Below are 21,542 nucleotides of genomic sequence, written 5' to 3'. Positions count from 1 at the left end.
ACCATGCCGCCTTCTACGTGGAAGCAAAATTCAGATTGGTTAATCACTTTGTATCTATTAACCCACAAGCATAACTCTGAGCTTCAAGTTGCCTGTCCCTTCAAATCTGCATCGCACTCTCATTCTGACACGTCAATCTTTGGTGTCTTATATTGTTTCAACAAGACAGATGGCAAGTTTGAGAAACAGCTATTCACCTTCCATTTGGACATGCTGAAGCCCTCAATACTGAATTCAACAATTTCAGATAACTAATCTTTCCATTTTCATTTTTCCTCCAGAACTGATCAGTTCCAATGCAAGGTCATCAATCCATGGTGCTCTGACCTGCTGAGTACGTTTCAGCAATTTTCCCCTCTATTCTCATTCATTTCCCTTCAGTTACGGAAGGCGCTGGCGTGGAGGGCTATGAACGTCATGAAGGAAGTCTGGAAGTCAAACCTGACCAGAGGGCTTAAAAAGGAGATTGTCATAGCAGTCATAGAGTCCATTCTCACGTACGGATACGAGATGTGGACACTCACCAAGACTATGCAAAAGCCTCTAGATGGTTGCTATACATGAATGCTCCGGATGGCTGTTGATTAGAGTTGGCAACAGCACATGACGAATGTCGAGCTCTATAATGACCTACCGATGCTCACCACTAAAATTGAGGTGAGAAGACTGCAACTAGCGGGGCACTGTCTACGCCACCTCGAGCTACCTGCCAGCCTAGTCATCATATGGGAGCCCAAGCATGGGAGGATGAACCCTGGGCGCCCTCCTAAGACTATGGTCAACACGCTCCTAGAAGACAGCGGCGCGGCTAATATAGATGAACTGATCACACTGGTGAGGGAGAGGGAAAAGTGGAGAGTCTGTCATCGTGCCCGACGCTGGCCCCCTAGGCCTGAGTCGACGTAGTACTAGTCCCTTCAGTTATACATCTCCAGAAAGATCAGCTACTATTAATAGCTAGGTTTAGGGCAGCATCATAGCACAAGCACAGTATTTTAAAGCACCAGTGACCCAAGTTCAATTCCACCACTGACAGCAAGGGAATTTGTATGTTTTCCCTGTGACCACGTAGGTTTCCTCCAGGTGCCCCCAATTTCTGCACACATGCTAAAGGTGTACGCGTTAGGGTTAGTAAGTTGTGGGCAAGTTAAGTTGGCACTGGAAGCATAGCAACATTTGCAAGCTTTCCCCATCACATCCTTACACTGTTGGTTATTGAAGCAAACAACACATTTCACTGATGTTTTGATGTACGTGACTAAGAAAACTAATCTATTTTAGAATCAGTGTCCAATTAAGTGAACTTGGCATACGCACTGATGAGCTGCATTCCGAACCATTAGGAACTCAAAACAAGTGAATGGCAGATTCAGTTTTACTGTGCATACTGTACTGAATCACAGAACTATGCTTTATATTAGCTCATTTCTATGTGAGCTGGCAATACATTTACAAACCCTATTAGAAGATAGTACTGTACATGAAGACATTTCGTTAGGGGCGGGATGGAAAAATATTTATTTATTTAAAACTACCCATAAGAACCTACCTCACCCTCCTCATGGTCACCATCTTCATCCACCTCCTGATTAGCCAGCTTCATTGCACTCTCCAGCACTCCCACAATGGTCTGATTCTGAGCACAATTTTCTGATCCCTGAAGAGGTGGGAAACCTGAAGATACAAGCAAGGGATTAAAAAAAAGGTAATACATCATTTAATCACCTATCCAGTTACCATTTATTTAGAGATACAGCACGGTAACAGGCCCTTCTGGACTGACTGCCTAATTACATCCACGTGACCAAATAACCTACTTACCTGTATGTTTTTGGAAAGTGGGAGGAAACTGGAGTACCTTAAGGAAACCCATGCATTCACAAGGAGAAACTACAAACTCCTTACAGACAGTGGCGGGCATTGAAGTAGGTCACTATCACTGTAATAGATACTGTGTCACCTCTGATGCCTGTTTGGTTCAAAGAGGGATGTGGGCAGTTGTGAAGAAACACAGGTAATCATGACTGGTCATTTAAACCAACTTTTATGCAGAAATTTGTGAAGTCACTGTTTCAGGAATGAAACACTAGAAATGAAAAACAGTAGGCCAACAGAATTACAATCTGCACAGCACAAACTGGCTGACACAGGAGCTCAGTTGGAAGATTCAAGATTCAAAAAAACTTTGTCATTCTAACCGTACATCAGCTCTGCAGGGCAGAATGAGAGCATTTCCGTGCCTACCACTGAAGAGCTGCTGCCTAACAATTCTAGTGACCCAGGCTTGATCCTGATCTCCAGTGATCACATGCAGTTTGCATGTTCTCCCATGACTGCTCCGGTTTTCTGTCACATCCTAAATGCAGGAGGAACTCAATGCATCAGGCAGCATCCATGGAGGGAAGTAACAGTCAACATTTCGGGGGCAACATGATGGTGTGGCAGTTAGCACAGCCGTTATTCTAGTGCCTTCAACCAGGGTTTAATTTCCACCACTGTCTGTTAGGGGTTTGTACGTTCTCCCTGTGACCTTTGGGTGCTTTGGTTTCCTCTCAGATTCCAAAGACGTACGGTTCGGGTAAGTGATTTATGTGCAAGCTACCTTGAAGCTGGTAGTGTGGTGACACTTGTGGGCTGCCGAGCACAACTCTTACTGACCTAATTTGATGCAACTTATGCAGGTTACTGTACATTTCAATGTAGATATGACAAATAAAACAAATCCAAGTTTGTGGCCCTTCATTTGCACAGATTAAGGGTCTCAATGCTTGTGCAGCAAGATCTGCCCAAATCAAGGGGGATTCATCTTCCAAAAAAAGAAAAAAAAAAACCACCAGTCTGATGTGTACAGCCGATTTCTTGTGCCAGGCCTGCTTTCTGACCCGTCAAGAGTTTCCAACATTTTGTGTTTGACTTTAGCCCTCTGTACACCACTGGTCACAGGTCTAACAACAGATGACTAAGATTAATTTAAAAAATATTCTTTACCTGGTGGCACAGGAAGTTCACTGAGGTTAACATTCCTTCCAGCTTTGTGTGCTCGAATGGCATCCTGGTATTGCTGGAAAAAGATTGTAAAACATTGGTCAAGAATGCAGGGAATTGTTATATTCAGCTTTTGCTGCTCCACAACAGTCAAACTTGAGTAATGGAAGAGATATAACAGCAAAGTCTGAAGATGATCTCACACAAGATGATCAATGAGAAATAGAGCAGGGAGAGAAGATCTTCACCTCATATACATCTGCAAGTGAGTATGAACACCAATTCACACATCTCCTAATTTTTAATTTCTATTTACAATCAACAATTACACTCAGTGGCAGATGGATAATAGTGGATAAAAGTGTGTAATCATGCACTTTGGAAGAAGGAATAAAAGGCATCGATTATTTTCCAAATGGGGAGAAAATTCAGAAATCAGAGGTGTAAAGGGACTGGGAGTACTCATGCAGGATTCCTTAACTTGCAGGTTGAGTCAGTGGTAAGGAAGCCAAATGCAATGTTGCATTCATTTCGGGGGGGGGGGGGGAAATCTCATTGAAACCTATCAAATATTGAAAGGCCTAGTTAGAGTGTCTGTGGAAAGTCTGTTTCCTATAGTGGGAGAGTCTAGGACTAGAGCGTACAGCCTCAGAATACATGGATGTCCATTTAGAGTGGAGATGAGAAGGAATTTCTTTAGCCAGAGGGTAATGAATTTGTGAAACCCATTGTCATAGACAGCTGTGGAGGCCAAATCATTGGGTATATTTAAAACAGAGGTTGGTAAGTTCTTGATTAGTTAGGGCATTGTGTTACAGGGAGAAGGCAGGAGAATGGGGCTGAGTGGGATAATAAATCAGCCATGATGAAATGGCAGAGTGGGTTTGATGGGCTGAATGACTTAATTCTACTCCAATGTTTTATGGTCTTATTAGACACACCTGTAAACCTGCTCATTCATGCAAATGTCTAATCAACCAATCACATGGCAGCAAGTCAGTGCATAAAAGCATGCAGACATGGTCAAGGGACAGTTGTTGTTCAGACCAAACATCAGAATGGGGAAGAAATGTCATCTAAGTGACTTTGACCGTTGAATTATTGTGCCAGGCGGGGTGATTTCAGTATCTCAGAAACTGCTGATCTCCTGGGATTTTCACACACATCAGTCTCTAGAGTTTACAGAAAGTGGTACAAAAAACAAAAAAAAAAAAAAATCCAGTAATCATCAGTTCTGTTAATGAGAGAAGTCAGAGAATGGTCAGACTGGTTCAAGCTGACAGGAAGGTGACAGTAACTCAAATAAACATGTGTTGTTACAACAGTGATGTGCAGAAGAGATTTCCAAAAGAACATCTCAAATGTTGAAGTGAATAGGCTACAACAGCAGAAGACCACAAACGTACACTCAGTGGCCACTTTATTAGGCACAGAAGATACTTAAAAGTTTCTACAGAGTGTATATTAACATGACGCACTACACCAAGGAGAGCTGATCTGAACAAAGACAGCAACTTAAATATTTTATTATTCAGGAAAAATATAATAGAAATAACAGGTTAATTCAAAAGGTTGGCCACAGTGCGTCATTCTGGAAGATTGCTTACTTTAACTATGCGTTCATGCATTCTTGCTTTCCGGTCATTGCCTGCACCCTTAGCCTGTGTAGCAGCCAACTTGTACTTGTCCATTCTTTGTTGAAGGGCTTCCATGACATCTTTAGGGGGAGAGGGAATTGCTGTGGATAAGAAAATTAAAGCTTCAATTAAGGGCAAGACCTCTACAGGGACAAGGGCAGAACTTAAAGCTCCATTCAAGGAGGATACTTGACATGCGTTCGAGCAGAGTACTAAACTTTTTAAAACACCTGCCAATTGCACTTTCACTGCTCTGTTCCACTGCAGTATTGGAGAATAAGATTGCATGCGCGTATTGGCATGCACAGTGAGATGATGCCTACTGCTTCAGAATCAATAATGCAAACATTCTGTATATAACAGATACAACAGATGAATTGGAAGGGGGGGGGTGGAAAATAGAGTACAAGCCTATTGTAATATTTCCAAATGCTGTCAGAGGGTGGGTGATCACTTTATGTTGAGTTAGATCTCAGGTAGATCTCCCGCGATTGTTGCCAGGAGATGGTATTTACCCTACTTACTTAAGCCATCTACCTTTTAATTCAGCCTCCTCATGACCTCTTTGCAACTTACTTCCTAAGCTATCATTGCATCCTCAGCAAATCTAGCAACCATGCCTCCAGGTCAACAATGTAAGTGGCAAAATGTTACTGAGTTGGGAATATCTATAGCACATCTTACCAATAGCTAAAGACCCTATTTTTTTTCATGCTTTCTCACGGCATTCTCAAAACACCAAGAAACATACTCCATAAAAAGAAATCAATTCTTCAAAACAACTGGAGGAAAGAAAACTGAAAGGAAAACACCAGGATTATTCTATATTAATGGAAGAATCCACCACATGCATTCAAGACTCACCTGAAGGAGTCACTGACTGTGCAGGAGAGGCTACTGGAGCTGAGGGAGCCGGGACTGATTGCTGGGCCTTTGGTATAGCATCTAGGAGGAAAAATTACACCTGAATAAAAATATAGTAGCTAAACTAATTCTATATTTATGAATAACTTCTTAAAGTCAACAAGACTGAGAAGCACCCAGATTAAACAGCAAGAACGAGCTCCCATTACACTTTACAAGAACCACTGTCTGCAATAGTCAAAATATTTGAGATTCAAGATTGTTCATTGTCATCGTTCAGTACGAGTGCAAAGGAGAACAAAATGATTGTTACTTTAGATACAATGCAACAGAGAAAAACAAAACAAATTAAAAAACAAAAAACACTAAATATAAAAACAATACTTGACCACTGTTACACTCCCTTCTGCAATGCTTACAAAGCTCTCCTTCGCCCAGCTTTTGGAAAATCAGACCACTCTACGATCCTACTTTTGCCGACATACAGGCAGAAGCTGAAACAAGAGGTGGCCATAGCTAAAACTGTCCACTGTTGGTCCGACCAATCAGCCTCCATACCGCAGAACTGCTTCAATGACGTCGACTGGAACGTCTTCCATGATGAGGATGTCTCCGAGTTCACTGACTGAGTCACGAGCTTCATCCGGGAGTGCATCAACGACGTTGTTCCCCAGAAGTTGGTCAGGGTCTTCCCAAATCAGAAACCCTGGATCAATAGTTCTGTGTGGACAGCACTTACAGCTCGACGTAGAGCCTACATCACCGGCAATCAGCTAGAGATCAAGAAAAGCAGCTATGATCTGCGCAAAGCTATCAAGGCTGCAAAACAACAATACAAGAAGATTGAGTCAAGATTCACAATGAATAGCACACGTGACTTGGGGCAAGGGCTGCATACCATCGCAGACTTCAAAGCCAAACGCTGTGGTGCCGCCAACATCATGGCCTCTCTCCCAGATGAGCTCAATCACTTTTGTGCTCAGTTCAATGTCACTAACCTCCGAGGAAAGTCACCACTACAACCTGCAACCTGGTCATCTGAGGCTGAGGTATGTAGATGTTTCCAACGAGTGCACAGTCGCAAGGCTGCGGGACCGACGGCATTCCAGGGCGAGTACTCGGGATGTGAACAGCAGAACTGGCAGGTGTGTTTACTGACATTTTTAATCTCTCCCTCTCCCAGTGTAGAGTGCCCTCCTGCTTCAAATTATCCACCATTATCCCTGTATTGAAAACGACCAAGGTAACATGCCTGAACGACTGGTGTCCTGTCGCACTCACCTCAATAATAAGCAAATGCTTTGAGGGCTTGGTCAAGGATTACATCTGCAGCTTGCTACCACACACACTGGAACCCCCACAATTCATCTACCGACAGAACCGATCAACAGACGTCGCAACAGCCACTGCTCTACATACTATCCTTACACATCTGGAGAAGAAGGATGTTCATGTGAGGATGCTGTTCTTGGACGACAGTTCAGCTCTCAACATCATAATTCCATCCAGGCTCAACAAGGAGCTCAGAGACCTCGGCCTTGACTCTGCCTTGCGCAGCTGGATCCTGGCTGTGTACTAAGTCCCCTCCTTTACTCCCTGTATACCCATGACTGTGTCGCCACCCACAGCTCTAATCTGCTAATTAAATTTGCTGACGACACTACATTGATTGGCCTCATCTCAAACAATAACGAGGGAAGAAGTCATCTCTCTGACACAGTGGTGTCAAGAAAACAACCTCTCCCTCAATGTTGCAAAAAACAAAGGAGTTGGTTGTGGATTACAGGAGGAATGGAGACAGGCTAACCCCTATTGATATCAATGGATCTGGGGTTGAGAGGGTAAACAGATTTAAGTTCCTCAGCATCCACATCACCGACGACCCCACGTGGTTTGTACATACCAGCTGTGTGGTGAAAAAGGCACAACAGCGACTCTTTCACCTCAAACGGTTGAGGAAGTTTGTTATGGGCCCTCAAATCCTACGGGCTTTCTACAGGGGCACAATTGAGAGCATCCTGAGTGGCTGTATCACTGCCTGGTAATGGGAGTTGTACCTCCCTTAATCGCAGGACTCTGCAGAGAGTGGTGCGGACAGCCCAGCGCATCTGTAGTTGTTGTGAACTTCCCATGGTTCAGGACATTTACAAAGACAGGTGTGTAAAAAGGGCCCAAAGGATCATTGGGGAGATTCGAGTCACCCCAATCACAATCTATTCCAGCTGCTACCATCCGGGAAACGGTACCACAGCATAAAAGCCAGGACAATCAGGCCATCAGACTGATTAACTCACGCTAATTTGAGTGTACTCTATGTTACACTTACTGTTCTATTTAGTATAAAATTATAAATTACTATGATTGTACATTTGAGACGGAGACGTAACGTAAAGATTTTTACTCATGTATGTGAAGGATGTAAGAAATAAAGTCATTTCTATAAAACACAATGTATAACTAATTCTGAGTGAGGAGATATGTGTGGGTGTATATATTATTATTTTACAACTTTGGATCAGTGGCTTTAATTTGGCCTTTTTTGACACTGATCAACAGAAAAAGATTTCCCATGTCAGAATGAAAACAGATTTCTACAAAGTGATCTAAGTTAATTACAAATATAAAACACAAAATAAATGATTGCACAAGTCAGTATTTAGTAGATGCACCTTTGCAGCAATTACAGCCTTGAATCTGTGTGGATAGGTCTCTATCAGCTTTGCACATCTGGACACTGAAATCTTTCCCCATTTTTCTTTACAAAACTGCTCAAGCTCTGTCAGATTGCATGGGGATGGTGAGCGAACAGCCCTTTTCAAGTCCAGCCACAAATTCTCAATTGGATTGAGGTCTGGACTCTGACTTGGCAACTCCAGGACATTAACTTTGTTGTTTTTAAGCCATTCTGTGTAGTTTCGGCGTTATGTTTGAGGTCATAGTTTTGCTGGAAGACAGTTGTTCTCCAAAGTCACATTTCTCTTGCAGACTGCATCAGGTTTTCCTCCAGGATTTCCCTGTAGTTTGCTGCAGTCATTTTACCCTCCATCTTCACAAGACTTTCAGGGCCTGCTGTAGTGAAGCACTCCCACAGCACGATGCAGTCACCACCATGCTTCATGGTAGTATGCTTTTGATGATGTGTGGTGTTTGGTTTATGCCAAGCACAGAATTTAGACTGGTGGCCAAAAAGGTCAATTTTGGGTTCATCAGACCACAGAACCTTCTTCCATCCGACTTCAGAGACTTCCATGTGCATTCTGGCAAACTCTAAGCTTTATGGGAGAGAGGCAAAGAGAAAGCCACTGTTGAAATCAACTTGCAAGAAATTGCAGCTAGACTTGTATGCGCAGTCTCTCCCATCTCAGCCACAGGTCTCTTGTGGCCTCCCTCACTAGTCCCCTTCTTGCACGGCCACTCAGTTTTTGAGGACAGCCTGCTCTAGGCAGATTTACAGCTGTGTCCTATTCTTTCTATTTCTTGACGATTGACTTAACTGTACTCCAATGGATATTCAGTGACTTGGAGATTTTCTTGCAACCATTTTCTGATTTGTGCTTTTCAATAAGCTTTCCCTGGAGTTGCTTGGAACGTTCTTTTGTCTTCATGATGTAGTTTTTGCCAGGATACTGACCCACCAGTAGTTGGACCATCCAGATACAGGTGTATTTACTATAGTCAGTTGAAACACCTTGACTGCTCACAGGTCTCCAAAAACAGATCTCTGTTTAACTAATTATGTGACTTCTAAAACCAATTGGCTACACCAGTGATGATTGGGTGTGTCATATTAAAGGGGGTGAATACTTGTGCAATTATTTTGTATTTTATTTGTAATTAATTTAGATCACTTTGTAGATATGTTTTCATTTTGACGCGGAAGAATCTTTTTCCGTTGATTAGTGTCAAAAAAGTCAAATCAAATTCAATGTGATTCAATGTTGTAAAACAATAAAACATGAAACCTTCTAGGGCAGGGGGTGAATACATTTTATAGGGACTGTATTACACAAGATTAGCTTACGTACATAGACTAATTATATGTACATAAAGTAATGCTAGGTGCAGCAGTATCCGTACATAAGGTGACTGTCACAAAATGATAAAGTGGCACTTGGCATGAGGGACTCTTATAGGTAGCAGCAAGGTATATGAAAACACAATTGGACAGTGACTGTGTCAGTGTCGGTATGAGTTGTGGAGTGTTTAGTGGAAAATGGCGGTGCATGGGGTTGGGGGAGATGAAAGGAACTGAGGGGCTGTGGAGAGAAGTGGCTGATGTGGTTGTAGTGGTGGTGGGGTGTGGTAACAGGTGGAGGTTTTGGATCAACTGACAGCTTGCAGAAGCTTGAAAATACACTGATGTAACAATGTAATACTGATATACAAATACATACCAATAGGGGGCGGCAGTTTAGTGAAGTCCACAGTCTCTCCTCTATCCAGTGCCTCAAGAAAGGGATCAAATTTCTAATTTGAACAGAAAGAACAAAATGCTGTTAAACATGCGAGGTTAATTTACATTTTCACCATAGCTTCTACTAAGTATGGAAGTCAGTGGCCTAGCTGGAGTAATCACACTATTGTTTCCATCCAGATACTCTGGAAAAAACAGAAAGCAGAGGAAATCAAACAAGGGATTCTGCAGATGCTGGAAGTCTAAAGTAACACATATGCAAAATGCTGGGGGAACTCAGCCAGTCAGGCAGTATCTGAGTGGAATAAACAGTTGATGTTTCAGGCCGAGACCCTTCATCAGGACTGAAAAGGCATGAGGAAGAATCCAAAATAAGGTGGTGGGGGCAGAGGGAGAAGAGGAGTAAGAGTGATGAAACGAGAAGTGATCAGTGGAATTGGTAAAGGGCTGAAGAAGGATTCTGACAAGAGAGGACAGTGGGCCATGGGAGAAAGGAGGGAGGTGATAGTCAGGTGAGAAGAAGGATAAGAGTGGAGCTAGAATGGGGAATGGATAAAGAGGAGTGGAGGAGGGGAGAGAAATTACTGGGTTAAAGTTGGAGGCTAACATGACAAAAATGAGGTGTTGCTCTTCCAACCAGAAGGTGACTGAATCGTGGCAGTAAAGGAGGTCATGGACTGACATGTTGGAATGCAAATGAAAAGTGGAATTAAAACTGTTGGCCACTGGGAAGTCACTCATTTTCCTCAAGTCTGTTTCTACTTTCAATGGCATCATGGCTGGTTTGTATCTACTATCTTGATCCACCCATTCTCAACAACACCCCAACACCCTCACTTCTTAACAACCTTTCATTTAAAGTCCAACTTCTTTAACAATTTCAGTGGTATCAAGATTAGGAATATTAAATGAAGGGATGAAGGTGGACACTTTCTATTTCAGGTACAGAACCATCTATCTCAAGATACTGATTAAATCATCCTATCACTTTCCCAATTATTTCAATGAACACTCTGAACAAGGCTGTATACTAAATGACAAATTAGTTGCACGTAGTTTGGCATTCTGGTCCGGTTATAGAAGCAACAGAAACAGTCCAAATACATTTCAGGTTAGATCCATGCTAATAGCAAGCAGAGATCAGTCTAGTGTAGGTTATGTAACTAAAATTATTTTTAAAATTTGTTCAGTGTTCACTTCAGGCTAACACCATACTGTTTTACAGATTCACATTTTGCTTCAACATATACCAAGGTGGGATCACATTCAATTATTTTTTTTAAAACAGGCTAATATTGCACCTAATACATCACCAGTTCCTTCATTGCCTGGGAACACTATTCATAATTTTTAGTATGAATCTCACCATTAAAAAGTGAATATAGTCAAGTGGCTATAGTGGGAAATATACAGTACAATGTCCATTCTAATGGGCACATTCAGACAACTCACATCCTGTTCAAATTGCTATTATTTGAAACACAAAGTTCAATATTAACCTCACCTTGCTTATTTGGTAGTATCTTGTTGCGAGCGCAGTGTTCCCACTACGTTTGGCACGCAGTGCGGCCAGTTTGTATTCTCTTTGCCGGCTCACGGCACTCTCCTTCATGCTGGAATTTACTGGTACTGAACAAAATTAAAAAAAAGACATGAAATTACAGGTTTTCAATGCAATTGAGAAACCACGCCCATTGCTCCTTACAATGATACCTCATTCGTTCCAAGAGAAATATCCTGTAACTGTAGCACCAAACTATAAAGTGGAGTGCATCAGCTCTGTAAGTGTGTGAGAATTGGCCAATCAGAAGGAACAAGAATGTTGTTCATTCGCAGGTCAAAGAATTCAGCTCAAGCTCAAAATTTTCTTTAATTCTCTGCAGGCAAGAGACTAGAGTTTTTGCCCCAGCCAGCAACAACCTGGCCAAATCTACTTTACTGTCTATTCACATTACACGTGAACAAACACAAAATTAAGTTACATTTCACAATAATACATGACACATTTTTCAGTTAACCAATACAAAATAATTGGGCTTGAGGATACACTAGACCAATGAGGTTACATTTTCAAGGCTTCACAAGCTCTTCCTAGAGTATTCAAGCACATATCAGTAAATAACCCCAAATCTCTGTACACAGTAAAGACCTTAAATGTACATACTTAAACACCTACTCCAAAACAGCGCAAAGTAAAATTGAAAGATGGTCAGTAAAAGGAGGAAATTCAAAGAAGTCAATTGTTAAAGTACATGAGTTCCTTTTTACTTTCAGTGAAATGTCTACAGCCCTCCACTGCTCATACAAGTAACTTCAAAGTTCAAACTAGAGATAACACCATATACTTCCCAAGATTCATTTTTGCAGGCAGGCATTCACAGTAGAACAAAGAAATATTATAGCATCAATGAAAAACTACACAACCAATGTGAAAAATACTTGCCCATCAGAAAAAAAGCATAAAATTTCACCTAAAATCTTAAAAGTATGTTTTATTTTCCTAGTACCTTCTGATTTTATTTAGGTTAGAAAAAAATCCTCTTATGCAGACAATTATATTTTCTAGATTCTTATTAATGCATTTTGATGGTATGCAGTTACATTAAAATTTAAACAGTCAATAGGCATTTGTCTTAAAACTCCTCATATTTATCTGCTGTCTACAACCTCAGTTTCCATCCATAAAAATAATATTGAAAAGTGAACCATATAGTCAAGTGGGACATGAATGATGAATACATAATGTCTATAATTTTAATACACACATTCATACAGGCGTACAAATTTCACTAATTCCTGATACTTTTGTACTCTAGAAAAATACAAGGACTGTTAGAGAACATTAGGATAAACTTGCTGATACCTAGAACTGCAATAATTTGGACTTAACTACTTTGACAATCCAGTAAATTTAGATTGTGGTTGACAAATGGGAAAACCTTAACCAGGTTACTAGAATCATCAGATTTTTTTTGTAGTCTCCTAACCACGAGGTAGCAGAAGAATAACAGTCTGACCATAGGTGATGCTTGCAATAAAGTCAAAAAATATACTAGAAACACAATATTAGATTATCTCAGTATTAATATGAATTACATTGTTTTGCATTTTGTAATGATTAAAAGGCATATTTTAATACAACTTATGACAAATAATTAAGTACATTTGATGAACTGTATAATTGTTGCAATGCTTAAACCAGTGGTCCCCAACCTCTGGGCCGTGGACCGATACCGGGCCGTGAAGCATGCAGCGGTGCAGCGGTAACCGGAACGCACCCAGCACATCTTTAAGAAAAAAGCTGAAATAAACAAGCTAATTAATTAGGTGCCGCCCAGCATGTAAATGTTGGCCCAGATCAGAGGCGACGCAATCGGCAATTGCCTCTGATCTGGCCCGACATTTACGTGCCAGGCGGCATCTAATTAATTAGCTTGTTTATTTCGGCTTTTTTCTTAAAGGTGTGCTGGGTGCGTTCCGGTTACCGCTGCACCGCTGCATGCTTCGCGGCCCGGAGGTTGGCGACCACTGGCTTAAACTATCACTTTACCCAATAAGCTTGCAGAAAACCCTCAAAGTTGCCATTTAAGGTGACAGGGTGGTTAAGAAGGGCTACAGTTCGTTGGCCTTCACTTGTGATGGGACTGAGTTCAAGAGCCATGAGGTAATGTTGCAGCTTTACAAAACCCTAGTTAGACCACACTTCGAATATTGTATTCAGTTGTGATTTTATCATTATGGGAAGGAAGTGGAAACTTTAGAGGATGCAGAGCAGATTTACCAGGATGCTGCCTGCATAAGAAAGTATGTCTTATGATGAAAGGTTGAATGAGCTAGGGCTTTTCTCTTTGGAGCAGAGGAGATGAAAGGTGACTTGACAGAGGTGTACAAGATGATAAAAGGCATAGATAGAGTGGATGGCCAGAGACTTTTTTTCTGGGATGGAAATGGCTAATTACAAGGGGCACAATTTTAATGTGACCGGAGCAAAGTATAAAAGGGGATGTCAGAGGCATTTTTTAAAAAAATGCACAGGATGGTAGATGCGTAGAACGGCCTGCTAGGGCTGGTGATGGAGGCAGAGACATTAGGGGCATTTAAGAAATTCTTAAATAGGCACATGGTTGATAGAAAAATGGATGGCTATGTAGGAGGGAAAGGTTAGGTTGATCTTAAACTACATTAAAAATATTGAAACATCAAGGTCCAAAGGACCTCTACTATGCTACAAGTCTTATGGTTTCTGTTGTTATGCTACGTGACAGGTTTAACTTCTTATCCAAATGGCAATATCACACACTCTCAGGACAGCAATGAAGAGTAACAGGTTGCACTTTGTGATCAAGTCTCTGTGGTGGCACTTGAGCTCTCAGCTTCCGACTCGGCCACGTAAAGCTGCCCGCTAAGGGGCAACAGCTATTTAAAATCAGGAAATAAAAACTGTACAATGCATGCAGAAGTCTGACCCTACCTTCTTTGTTATTAGGCACAGGGGTGGCTGTTTCTAGTTTTGCAGGTTCTGGCAGTGCCTGTGTGCTTGGCCTCTTGACTGATGGAGGAGTAACCTCAGGTACAGATATCTTTGGCTTGGGTAACAATGGAGGCGCTGCAGATCTTGCTGCAGGCTTGGGAGGCTCTCTGGACACAGGAAGGTCTATCAGTGGAGACTGATCCCTCATTAAAGATGTTGAGGTCTCTGAGATGGGCAGAGCAGTTGTGTTATTATTTTTCCCAGAAGCCACAGCAGGTGGGATGTCCTCTTCATTAATCTGCTTCCCTTTCTTCACAGATGTAAGCATTGATTGTAGAGTCTTAAAAAGAAAAGTCTTAAATCAGTTAGGAAACTGAAAAAGCTCATTTGCAGATTTGCCCGTCATCCACAATTTGGGTATTCTTGACCAACAAGCACAAGCGGTTCCCAACGGTCAAAAGGCTACAGATCAAGCCCTAATCCACAATTCAAACATATAATCTAGGCCAACATTCAACACAGCAACAATAGTTTAAACCCAATAATCAGACGACAGAATGTTAAAATGAATAAACTCTTATTGGGAAAGCCCCAGAAGAGTTTATTTGCCCATGATGTTCCAACATATACGCTATGAAAGCACTAGCTGCCTTTTCAAAGTAAAGACATTATGCCACAGAAACAGATCAGGCTCATCAATTCTAATTGGACAAGTGTACTAATTAGATTACAGACCATCAATTTTTTAAAAAAATACCTTAAGGCCGCGTTCATATCTTCTCAATTTGGAACTTTCGCCAGATTGTTTAGCGTTGTCTATTGCACATCTGTACATCTCAATCCTCTCCGTCAAAGTGCCTTCCAGTCCATCTGCAGCTGTCGTACTGGACTGTAATTAAAAACAAGCAAGCACAATTAATATTAAAGCAAAATACTACCAAACACAATTCAGATTATGATCAACATTTGGTTAATTCTCAGTATCAAACCAGGAATAAACTACTTGGATAACTTTTGATTGATAGAAAACTACCAAAAAGAGACTTATAAAAAGGAACTAAAGGAACAGGAGTACAAACTGACTACAAACCCCTTTGAGCAATAACCAATGTTCTGTGGGGTAGAAAATTACAAAGTTTTACAACTTTCAAAATTAATTATTCCCATCACACACAAAATGCTAGTGGAACGCAGCAGGCCAGGAAGCATCTATAGGAAGTGGTACTCCCGGGAGGGGGAGAAGATGGTGGCGCGACGACAGCGCGTGCAGCCACTTCGGTGATGAATATCTGTTATCTGTCAGGTAGGGGACCGTGCACAATCCTGATTTGATGGAGACAGACGTGAGAGCACAGTGGAACATCTGGAGAACTTCTGAAATGTCTGCTTTGCTACCGCTGCTACAGTGTGGTAACCGGAATCTCTGGAGCTGAAGGCCCCGCAATCCTCGGCTTTACGTGCTTCAGTGGCCAGGGAGAGGTCGAAGCCATTCGGCAGAGGATGGTACTCGGGAGACTGTATCGGAAAGGCTGCTCGGAAGCTCGGTGTTTTCGGATGGATGGACTCAGGGTCGGCTGCTTCCAAGGTATCGGCAAGTTGACGGTGCCTGGAGGTTTATGGCAGCGAGTTTCTCCCTTTTGCCGCCTGCTATCGGGGACTCAGGAGTTGATCAACTCAGGACTTTGAGAACTTTTTTTTTTACTGTGCCTATGGTCTGTTCTTTATCAAATTATGGTATTGCTTTGCACTGCTGTAACTATATGTTATAATTATGTGGTTCTATCAGTGTTAGTCTTTGGTTTGTCTTGTTCTCTGTGACATCACTCCAGAGAAACATTGTATCATTTCTTAATACATGTATGCATTTCTAAATGACAATAAAAAAGGACTAAGTGTTCTCATAATCTAAAAAAAAGAGGTACAGTCGACGTTTCGACCAAGTCCTGACGAAGGGTCTCGGCCTGAAACGTCGACAGTACCTCTTCCTATAGATGCTGCCTGGCCTGCTGTGTTCTACCAGCATTTTGTGTGTTGCCTGAACTTCCAGCATCTGCAGACTTCCTTGCGTTTGCATAATTATTCCCATCTCAGTTTTGAATGGCCAATTCTTTAATTTGAGACTCTACCCATGGAACTCACTAGGGAGCCTTTAGCTGTTCATATTGATTTAATATAACAACCTATCAACTGTTTCTAAATCATACTATGCACTGAAGCCCTATAAAGAACCGAACTCTGTGTTTTATTAGAATCCAGTCCAGACTGCTTGCAAGTTGAAGATCCAGATGCTGGAAACAAACCCGAGTTCAGGAGGAGACTCAGCTGAATTTTGGGTCTGAAGATAAACTTTAGTCCCAAAAGGATAAATCTGATTCCTGAAAATTAATCTTGGAAGACACCTTCAAAACATGACACAAAAGGTCCTCAATTCAGACATTCCTTTCAGAAGAGAGTCACTGCAGAACTGCAGCTTACAGACCTTCAATCCAGTAGGCTGGTAGATGAGTTTAGTATGGATAGTTAGTCGATGTTTGAAAGGCATGTTTCTGTGCTGTATGACCCTACGATGCTAATGTGGAGAGCTATTTCTGGAACAATGAATGGTCGTCATCCCAATGACAGTAAAGGGAAGCCTTAGAGATGATGCAGAGATTTCCCAGGATGCTCCTGGATTACAGAGCATGTCTTATCAGGGTAAGTTAAGCAATCTAAGAATTTTCTGCTGATGAGAGGAGACTTGACAAAAGGTGTACAAGATAGGAGGCATAGAAGATGTTGGTCTCTTCTTAAAACTAAGTCATGCAGCAAGAAACAGATCCACCTTGTCCATACTGATTTCCATGGACAATCAGAGACTTTTTCCTAGGGCAGAAATGGCTAATAATTTTAAGATGATTGAAGGAAAGTATAGAGGAGAATATCAGAGTTGTTCTTCTTTAAAACAGAGTGCTAGGTGTATACAATGCGCTACTTTTTTCAGGAAAATTAATAGACTCTTAGATAGGCATACACGGATGATAGTACAATGGAAAGCTTTGTGGGCCAAAGGGCTGTACAATGCTGTACTGTTCAATGCTCTGTTTGCTGGAGCACTGCTGATGGGCAACCCCACTGTTTTCACAAAGCATCCTGGAGATTTCAGCCGAAAGGCAGCTGGAGTAAACCAGACGCTCCAAAGGGAATTGCCTATTTTCTCCCCACATAATATTCAAGAGAGCACCTAATTTCTTAAATGTATTGTATTTTCTACAGCTCCTTAAATTGGACATGCAAAACCAAGTTTATTCAGCTTTTCTGTTTAAGCTTCTTGTGCTGATGTTAACTTTTAGTCATAGTCATACTTTATTGATCCCGGGGGAAATTGGTTTTCGTTACAGTTGCACCGTAAATAATAAATAGTTAAATAGTAATATGTAAATTATGCCAGTAAATTATGAAATAAGTCCAGGACCAGCCTATTGGCTCAGGGTGTCTGACCCTCCAAGGGAGGAGTTGTAAAGTTTGATGGCCACAGGCAGGAATGACTTCCTATGACACTCTGTGTTCTATCTCGGTGGAATGAGCCTCTGGCTGAATGTACTCCTGACCCCACTCAGTACATTATGTAGTGGATGGGAGACATTGTCCAAGATGGCATGCAACTTAGACAGCATCCTCTTTTCAGACACCACCGTCAGAGAGTCCAGTTCCATCCCCACAACATCACTGGCCTTACGAATGAGTTTGTTGATTCTGTTGTTGTCTGCTACCCTCAGCCTGCTGCCCCAGCCCACAACAGCAAACATGATAGCACTGGCCACCACAGACTCATAGAATATCCTCAGCATCGTCCAGTAGATGTTAAAGGGCCTCAGTCTCCTCAGGAAATAGAGATGGCTCTGACCCTTCTTGTAGACAGCCTCAGTGTTCTTTGACCAGTCCAGTTTATTGTCAATTCGTATCCCCAGGTATTTGTAATCCTCCACCATGTCCACACTGACCCCCTGGATGGAAACAGGGGTCACCGGTACCTTAGCTCTCCTCAGGTCTACCACCAGCTCCTTAGTCTTCTTTACATTAAGCTGCAGATAATTCTGCTCACACCATGTGACAAAGTTTCCTACCGTAGACCTGTACTCAGCCTCATCTCCCTTGCTGATGCATCCAACTATGGCTGAGTCATCCGAAAACTTCTGAAGATTATAAGACTCTGTGCAGTAGTTGAAGTCCAATGTGTAAATGGAGAAGAGAAAGGGGGAGAAGAGAAAGGGAGACAAGACAGTCCCCTATGGAGCCCCAGTGCTGCTGATCACTCTGTCAGACACACAGTGTTGTAAGCACATGTACTATGGTCTGCCAGTCAGGTAATCAAGAATCCATGATACCAGGGAAGCATCCACCTGCATCGCTGTCAGCTTCTCCCTCAGCACAGCAGGGCGGATGGTGTTGAACGCACTGGAGAAGTCAAAAAACATGACCCTCACAGTGCTCGCTGGCTTGTCCAGGTGGGCGTAGACACGGTTCAGCAGGTAGACGATGGCATCCTCAACTCCTAGTCGGGGCTGGTAGGCAAACTGGAGGAGATCTAAGTGTGGCCTGACCACAGGCCGGAGCAGCTCCAGAACAAGTCTCTCCAGGGTCTTCCTGATGTGGGAGGTCAATGCCACCGGTCTGTAGTCATTGAGGCCGCTGGGGTGCGGCGTCTTCGGCACAGGGACGAGGCAGGACATCTTCCACAGTACAGGAACCCTCCGGAGCCTCAGGCTCAGGTTGAATACATGGCGAAGTACTCCACATAGTTGAGGGGCACAGGCTTTGAGCACCCTGGTACTGACACCATCCGGTCCTGCAGCCTGGCTTGGGTTGAGACGTTTCAGCTGTCTTCTCACCTGTTCAGCTGTGAAGCCCACCGTGGTGGTTTTGTGTGGGGAAGAGGTATAGTCATGAGAGCAGGGTGGGGGACTGGGAGGAGGAGTAGGAGGGGAGAGTGGTATATGTGTTGGTTGGGGGCCGACAACAGATGGCTCATGTGGGGGACGGGCAGGGGCCACAATGTCAAATCTGTTAAAGAACAGGTTAAGTTCATTGGCCCTGTCCACACTGCCTTCCGCTCCTCTGTTGCAAGTTTGCCGGAACCCAGTGATGGTCCTCATCCCCCTCCAGACCACTCTCATGTTGTTCTGCTGGAGTTTCCACTCACGCTTCCTCCTGTACCTGTCTTTAGCCTCCCTGGCTTTCAGTTCCCTCTGTATTGCCCTCAGCTCCTCCCTATTTACAACTCTAAACGCCCTCTTTTTAGCGTTCAGGATGTCCTTAATGTCCTTTGTCACCCATGGCTTGTTATTTGAATAACAAAGGACAGTTCTTGTCGGAACATTGTAGTCCACACAGAAGTTGATGTAATCAGTGATGCACTCTGTGAGCCCATCAATATTCTCTCCATGTGGCTCACAGAGTGCCTGCCAGTCTGTCACCTCAAAACAACCCTGGAGCGCCTCATAAGCCTCCTCCAACCATTTTCTCACTGTCCTCGAGGTTGCAGGTTTACTCTTCACCAGAGGCACGTAGCAGGGTTTTAGATGCACCAGGTTGTGATCTGACCTTCATTGATGTTGCTACTGTCACAACCACGATATGTCACTGTCTTTTGTATAGAAAGAATTTCAAATTAATGACATAAATTTATGCATTTTAAGTAGAGGCCAGAGGCAGCTAGCAACAGATGGAAAACAAGATTGCTCCTGTATTCAACTCGTGCATGTCATGTAAAAAAGTGTTTTGTCATCACCGTCAGATGTCAACACCAATAGACAATAGGTGCAGAAGTAGACCATTCGGCCCTTCTAGCCTGCACCGCCATTCTGATATCATGGCTGATCATCTACTATCAATACTCGGTTCCTGCCTTGTCCCCATAACCCTTGATTCCCCTATCCATAAGATACCTATCTAGCTCCTTCTTGAAAGCATCCAGAGAATTGGTCTCCACTGCCTTCTGAGGCAGCGCGTTCCATACCTCCACAACTCTCTGGGAGAAGAAGTTCCTCCTCAACTCTGTCCTAAATGACCCACCCCCTATTCTTAAACCATGCCCTCTCCCAGCATCTGGAACATATTTCCTGCCTCTATCTTGTCCAATCCCTTAATAATCTTATATGTCTCAATCAGATCCCCCCTCAATCTCCTTAATTCCAGCGTGTACAAGCCCAATCTTTCTAACCTCTCTGCGTAAGACAGTCCGGACATCCCAGGAATTAACCTAGCGAACCTATGCTGCACCTCCTCCACAGCCAGGATGTCCTTCCTTAACCCTGGAGACCAAAACTGCACACAATACTCCAGGTGTGGTCTCACCAGGGCCCTGTACAAATGCAAAAGGATTTCCTTGCTCTTGTACTCAACTCCCTTTGTAATAAAGGCCAACATTCCATTAGCCTTCTTCACTGCCTGCTGCACTTGCTCATTCACCTTCAGAGACTGATAAACAAGTACTCCTAGATCTCTTTGTATTTCTCCCTTACCTAACTCCACACCATTCAGATAATAATCTGCCTTCCTGTTCTTGTTCCCAAAGTGAATAACCTCACACTTATTCACATTAAACGCCATCTGCCAAGTTTCTGCCCACTCACCCAGCCTATCCAAGTCACCTTGAATTCTCCTAACATCCTCATCACATGTCACACTGCCACCCAGTTTAGTATCATCAGCAAACTTGCTGATGTTATTCACAATGCCTTCCTCTAAATCATTGACGTAAATCGTAAACAGCTGTGGTCCCAATACCGAGCCCTGTGGCACCCCACTAGTCACCACCTGCCATTCCGAGAAGCACCCATTCACTGCTACCCTTTGCTTTCTATCTGCCAACCAGTTTTCTATCCATGTCAATATCCTCCCCCCCAATGCCATGAGCTCTGATTTTACCCATCAATCTCCTATGTGGTACCTTATCGAATGCCTTCGGAAAGTCAAGGTACACCACATCCACTGGATCTCCCGCGTCTATCTTCCTGGTTACATCCTCGAAAAACTCCAATAGATTAGTCAAGCATGATTTGCCCTTGGTAAATCCATGCTGGCTCGGCCCAATCCTATCACTGCTATCAAGATATGCCGCTATTTCATCTTTAATAATGGACTCTAGCATCTTCTCCACTACTGATGTTAGGCTAACAGGGCGATAGTTCTG

At 42.8% G+C, this 21,542-nt stretch overlaps 1 protein-coding gene across 3 annotated transcripts in view; it reads right to left on the bottom strand.

The window, feature by feature from the left end:
• Positions 1-21,542, bottom strand: part of cc2d1a (coiled-coil and C2 domain containing 1A) — a 133,055-nt gene that overhangs the window by 83,190 nt on the left and 28,323 nt on the right. For all 3 annotated transcript variants that reach the window (XM_072248391.1, XM_072248390.1, XM_072248392.1), the window contains 8 exons: positions 15,129-15,260; positions 14,372-14,711; positions 11,405-11,529; positions 9,881-9,953; positions 5,487-5,567; positions 4,593-4,723; positions 2,989-3,061; positions 1,550-1,674 (listed from right to left, as the gene is read on the bottom strand). In XM_072248391.1, coding sequence (XP_072104492.1) covers positions 1,550-1,674; positions 2,989-3,061; positions 4,593-4,723; positions 5,487-5,567; positions 9,881-9,953; positions 11,405-11,529; positions 14,372-14,711; positions 15,129-15,260 — 1,080 coding nt within the window. The remainder of the gene's footprint in view (positions 1-1,549; positions 1,675-2,988; positions 3,062-4,592; positions 4,724-5,486; positions 5,568-9,880; positions 9,954-11,404; positions 11,530-14,371; positions 14,712-15,128; positions 15,261-21,542) is intronic.

This window comes from Mobula birostris, chromosome 32 (genome assembly GCF_030028105.1).
Source record: "Mobula birostris isolate sMobBir1 chromosome 32, sMobBir1.hap1, whole genome shotgun sequence".
In the NCBI taxonomy this organism is placed as follows: domain Eukaryota; kingdom Metazoa; phylum Chordata; class Chondrichthyes; order Myliobatiformes; family Myliobatidae; genus Mobula; species Mobula birostris.
This window is presented reverse-complemented; position numbering and strand designations above follow the sequence as displayed.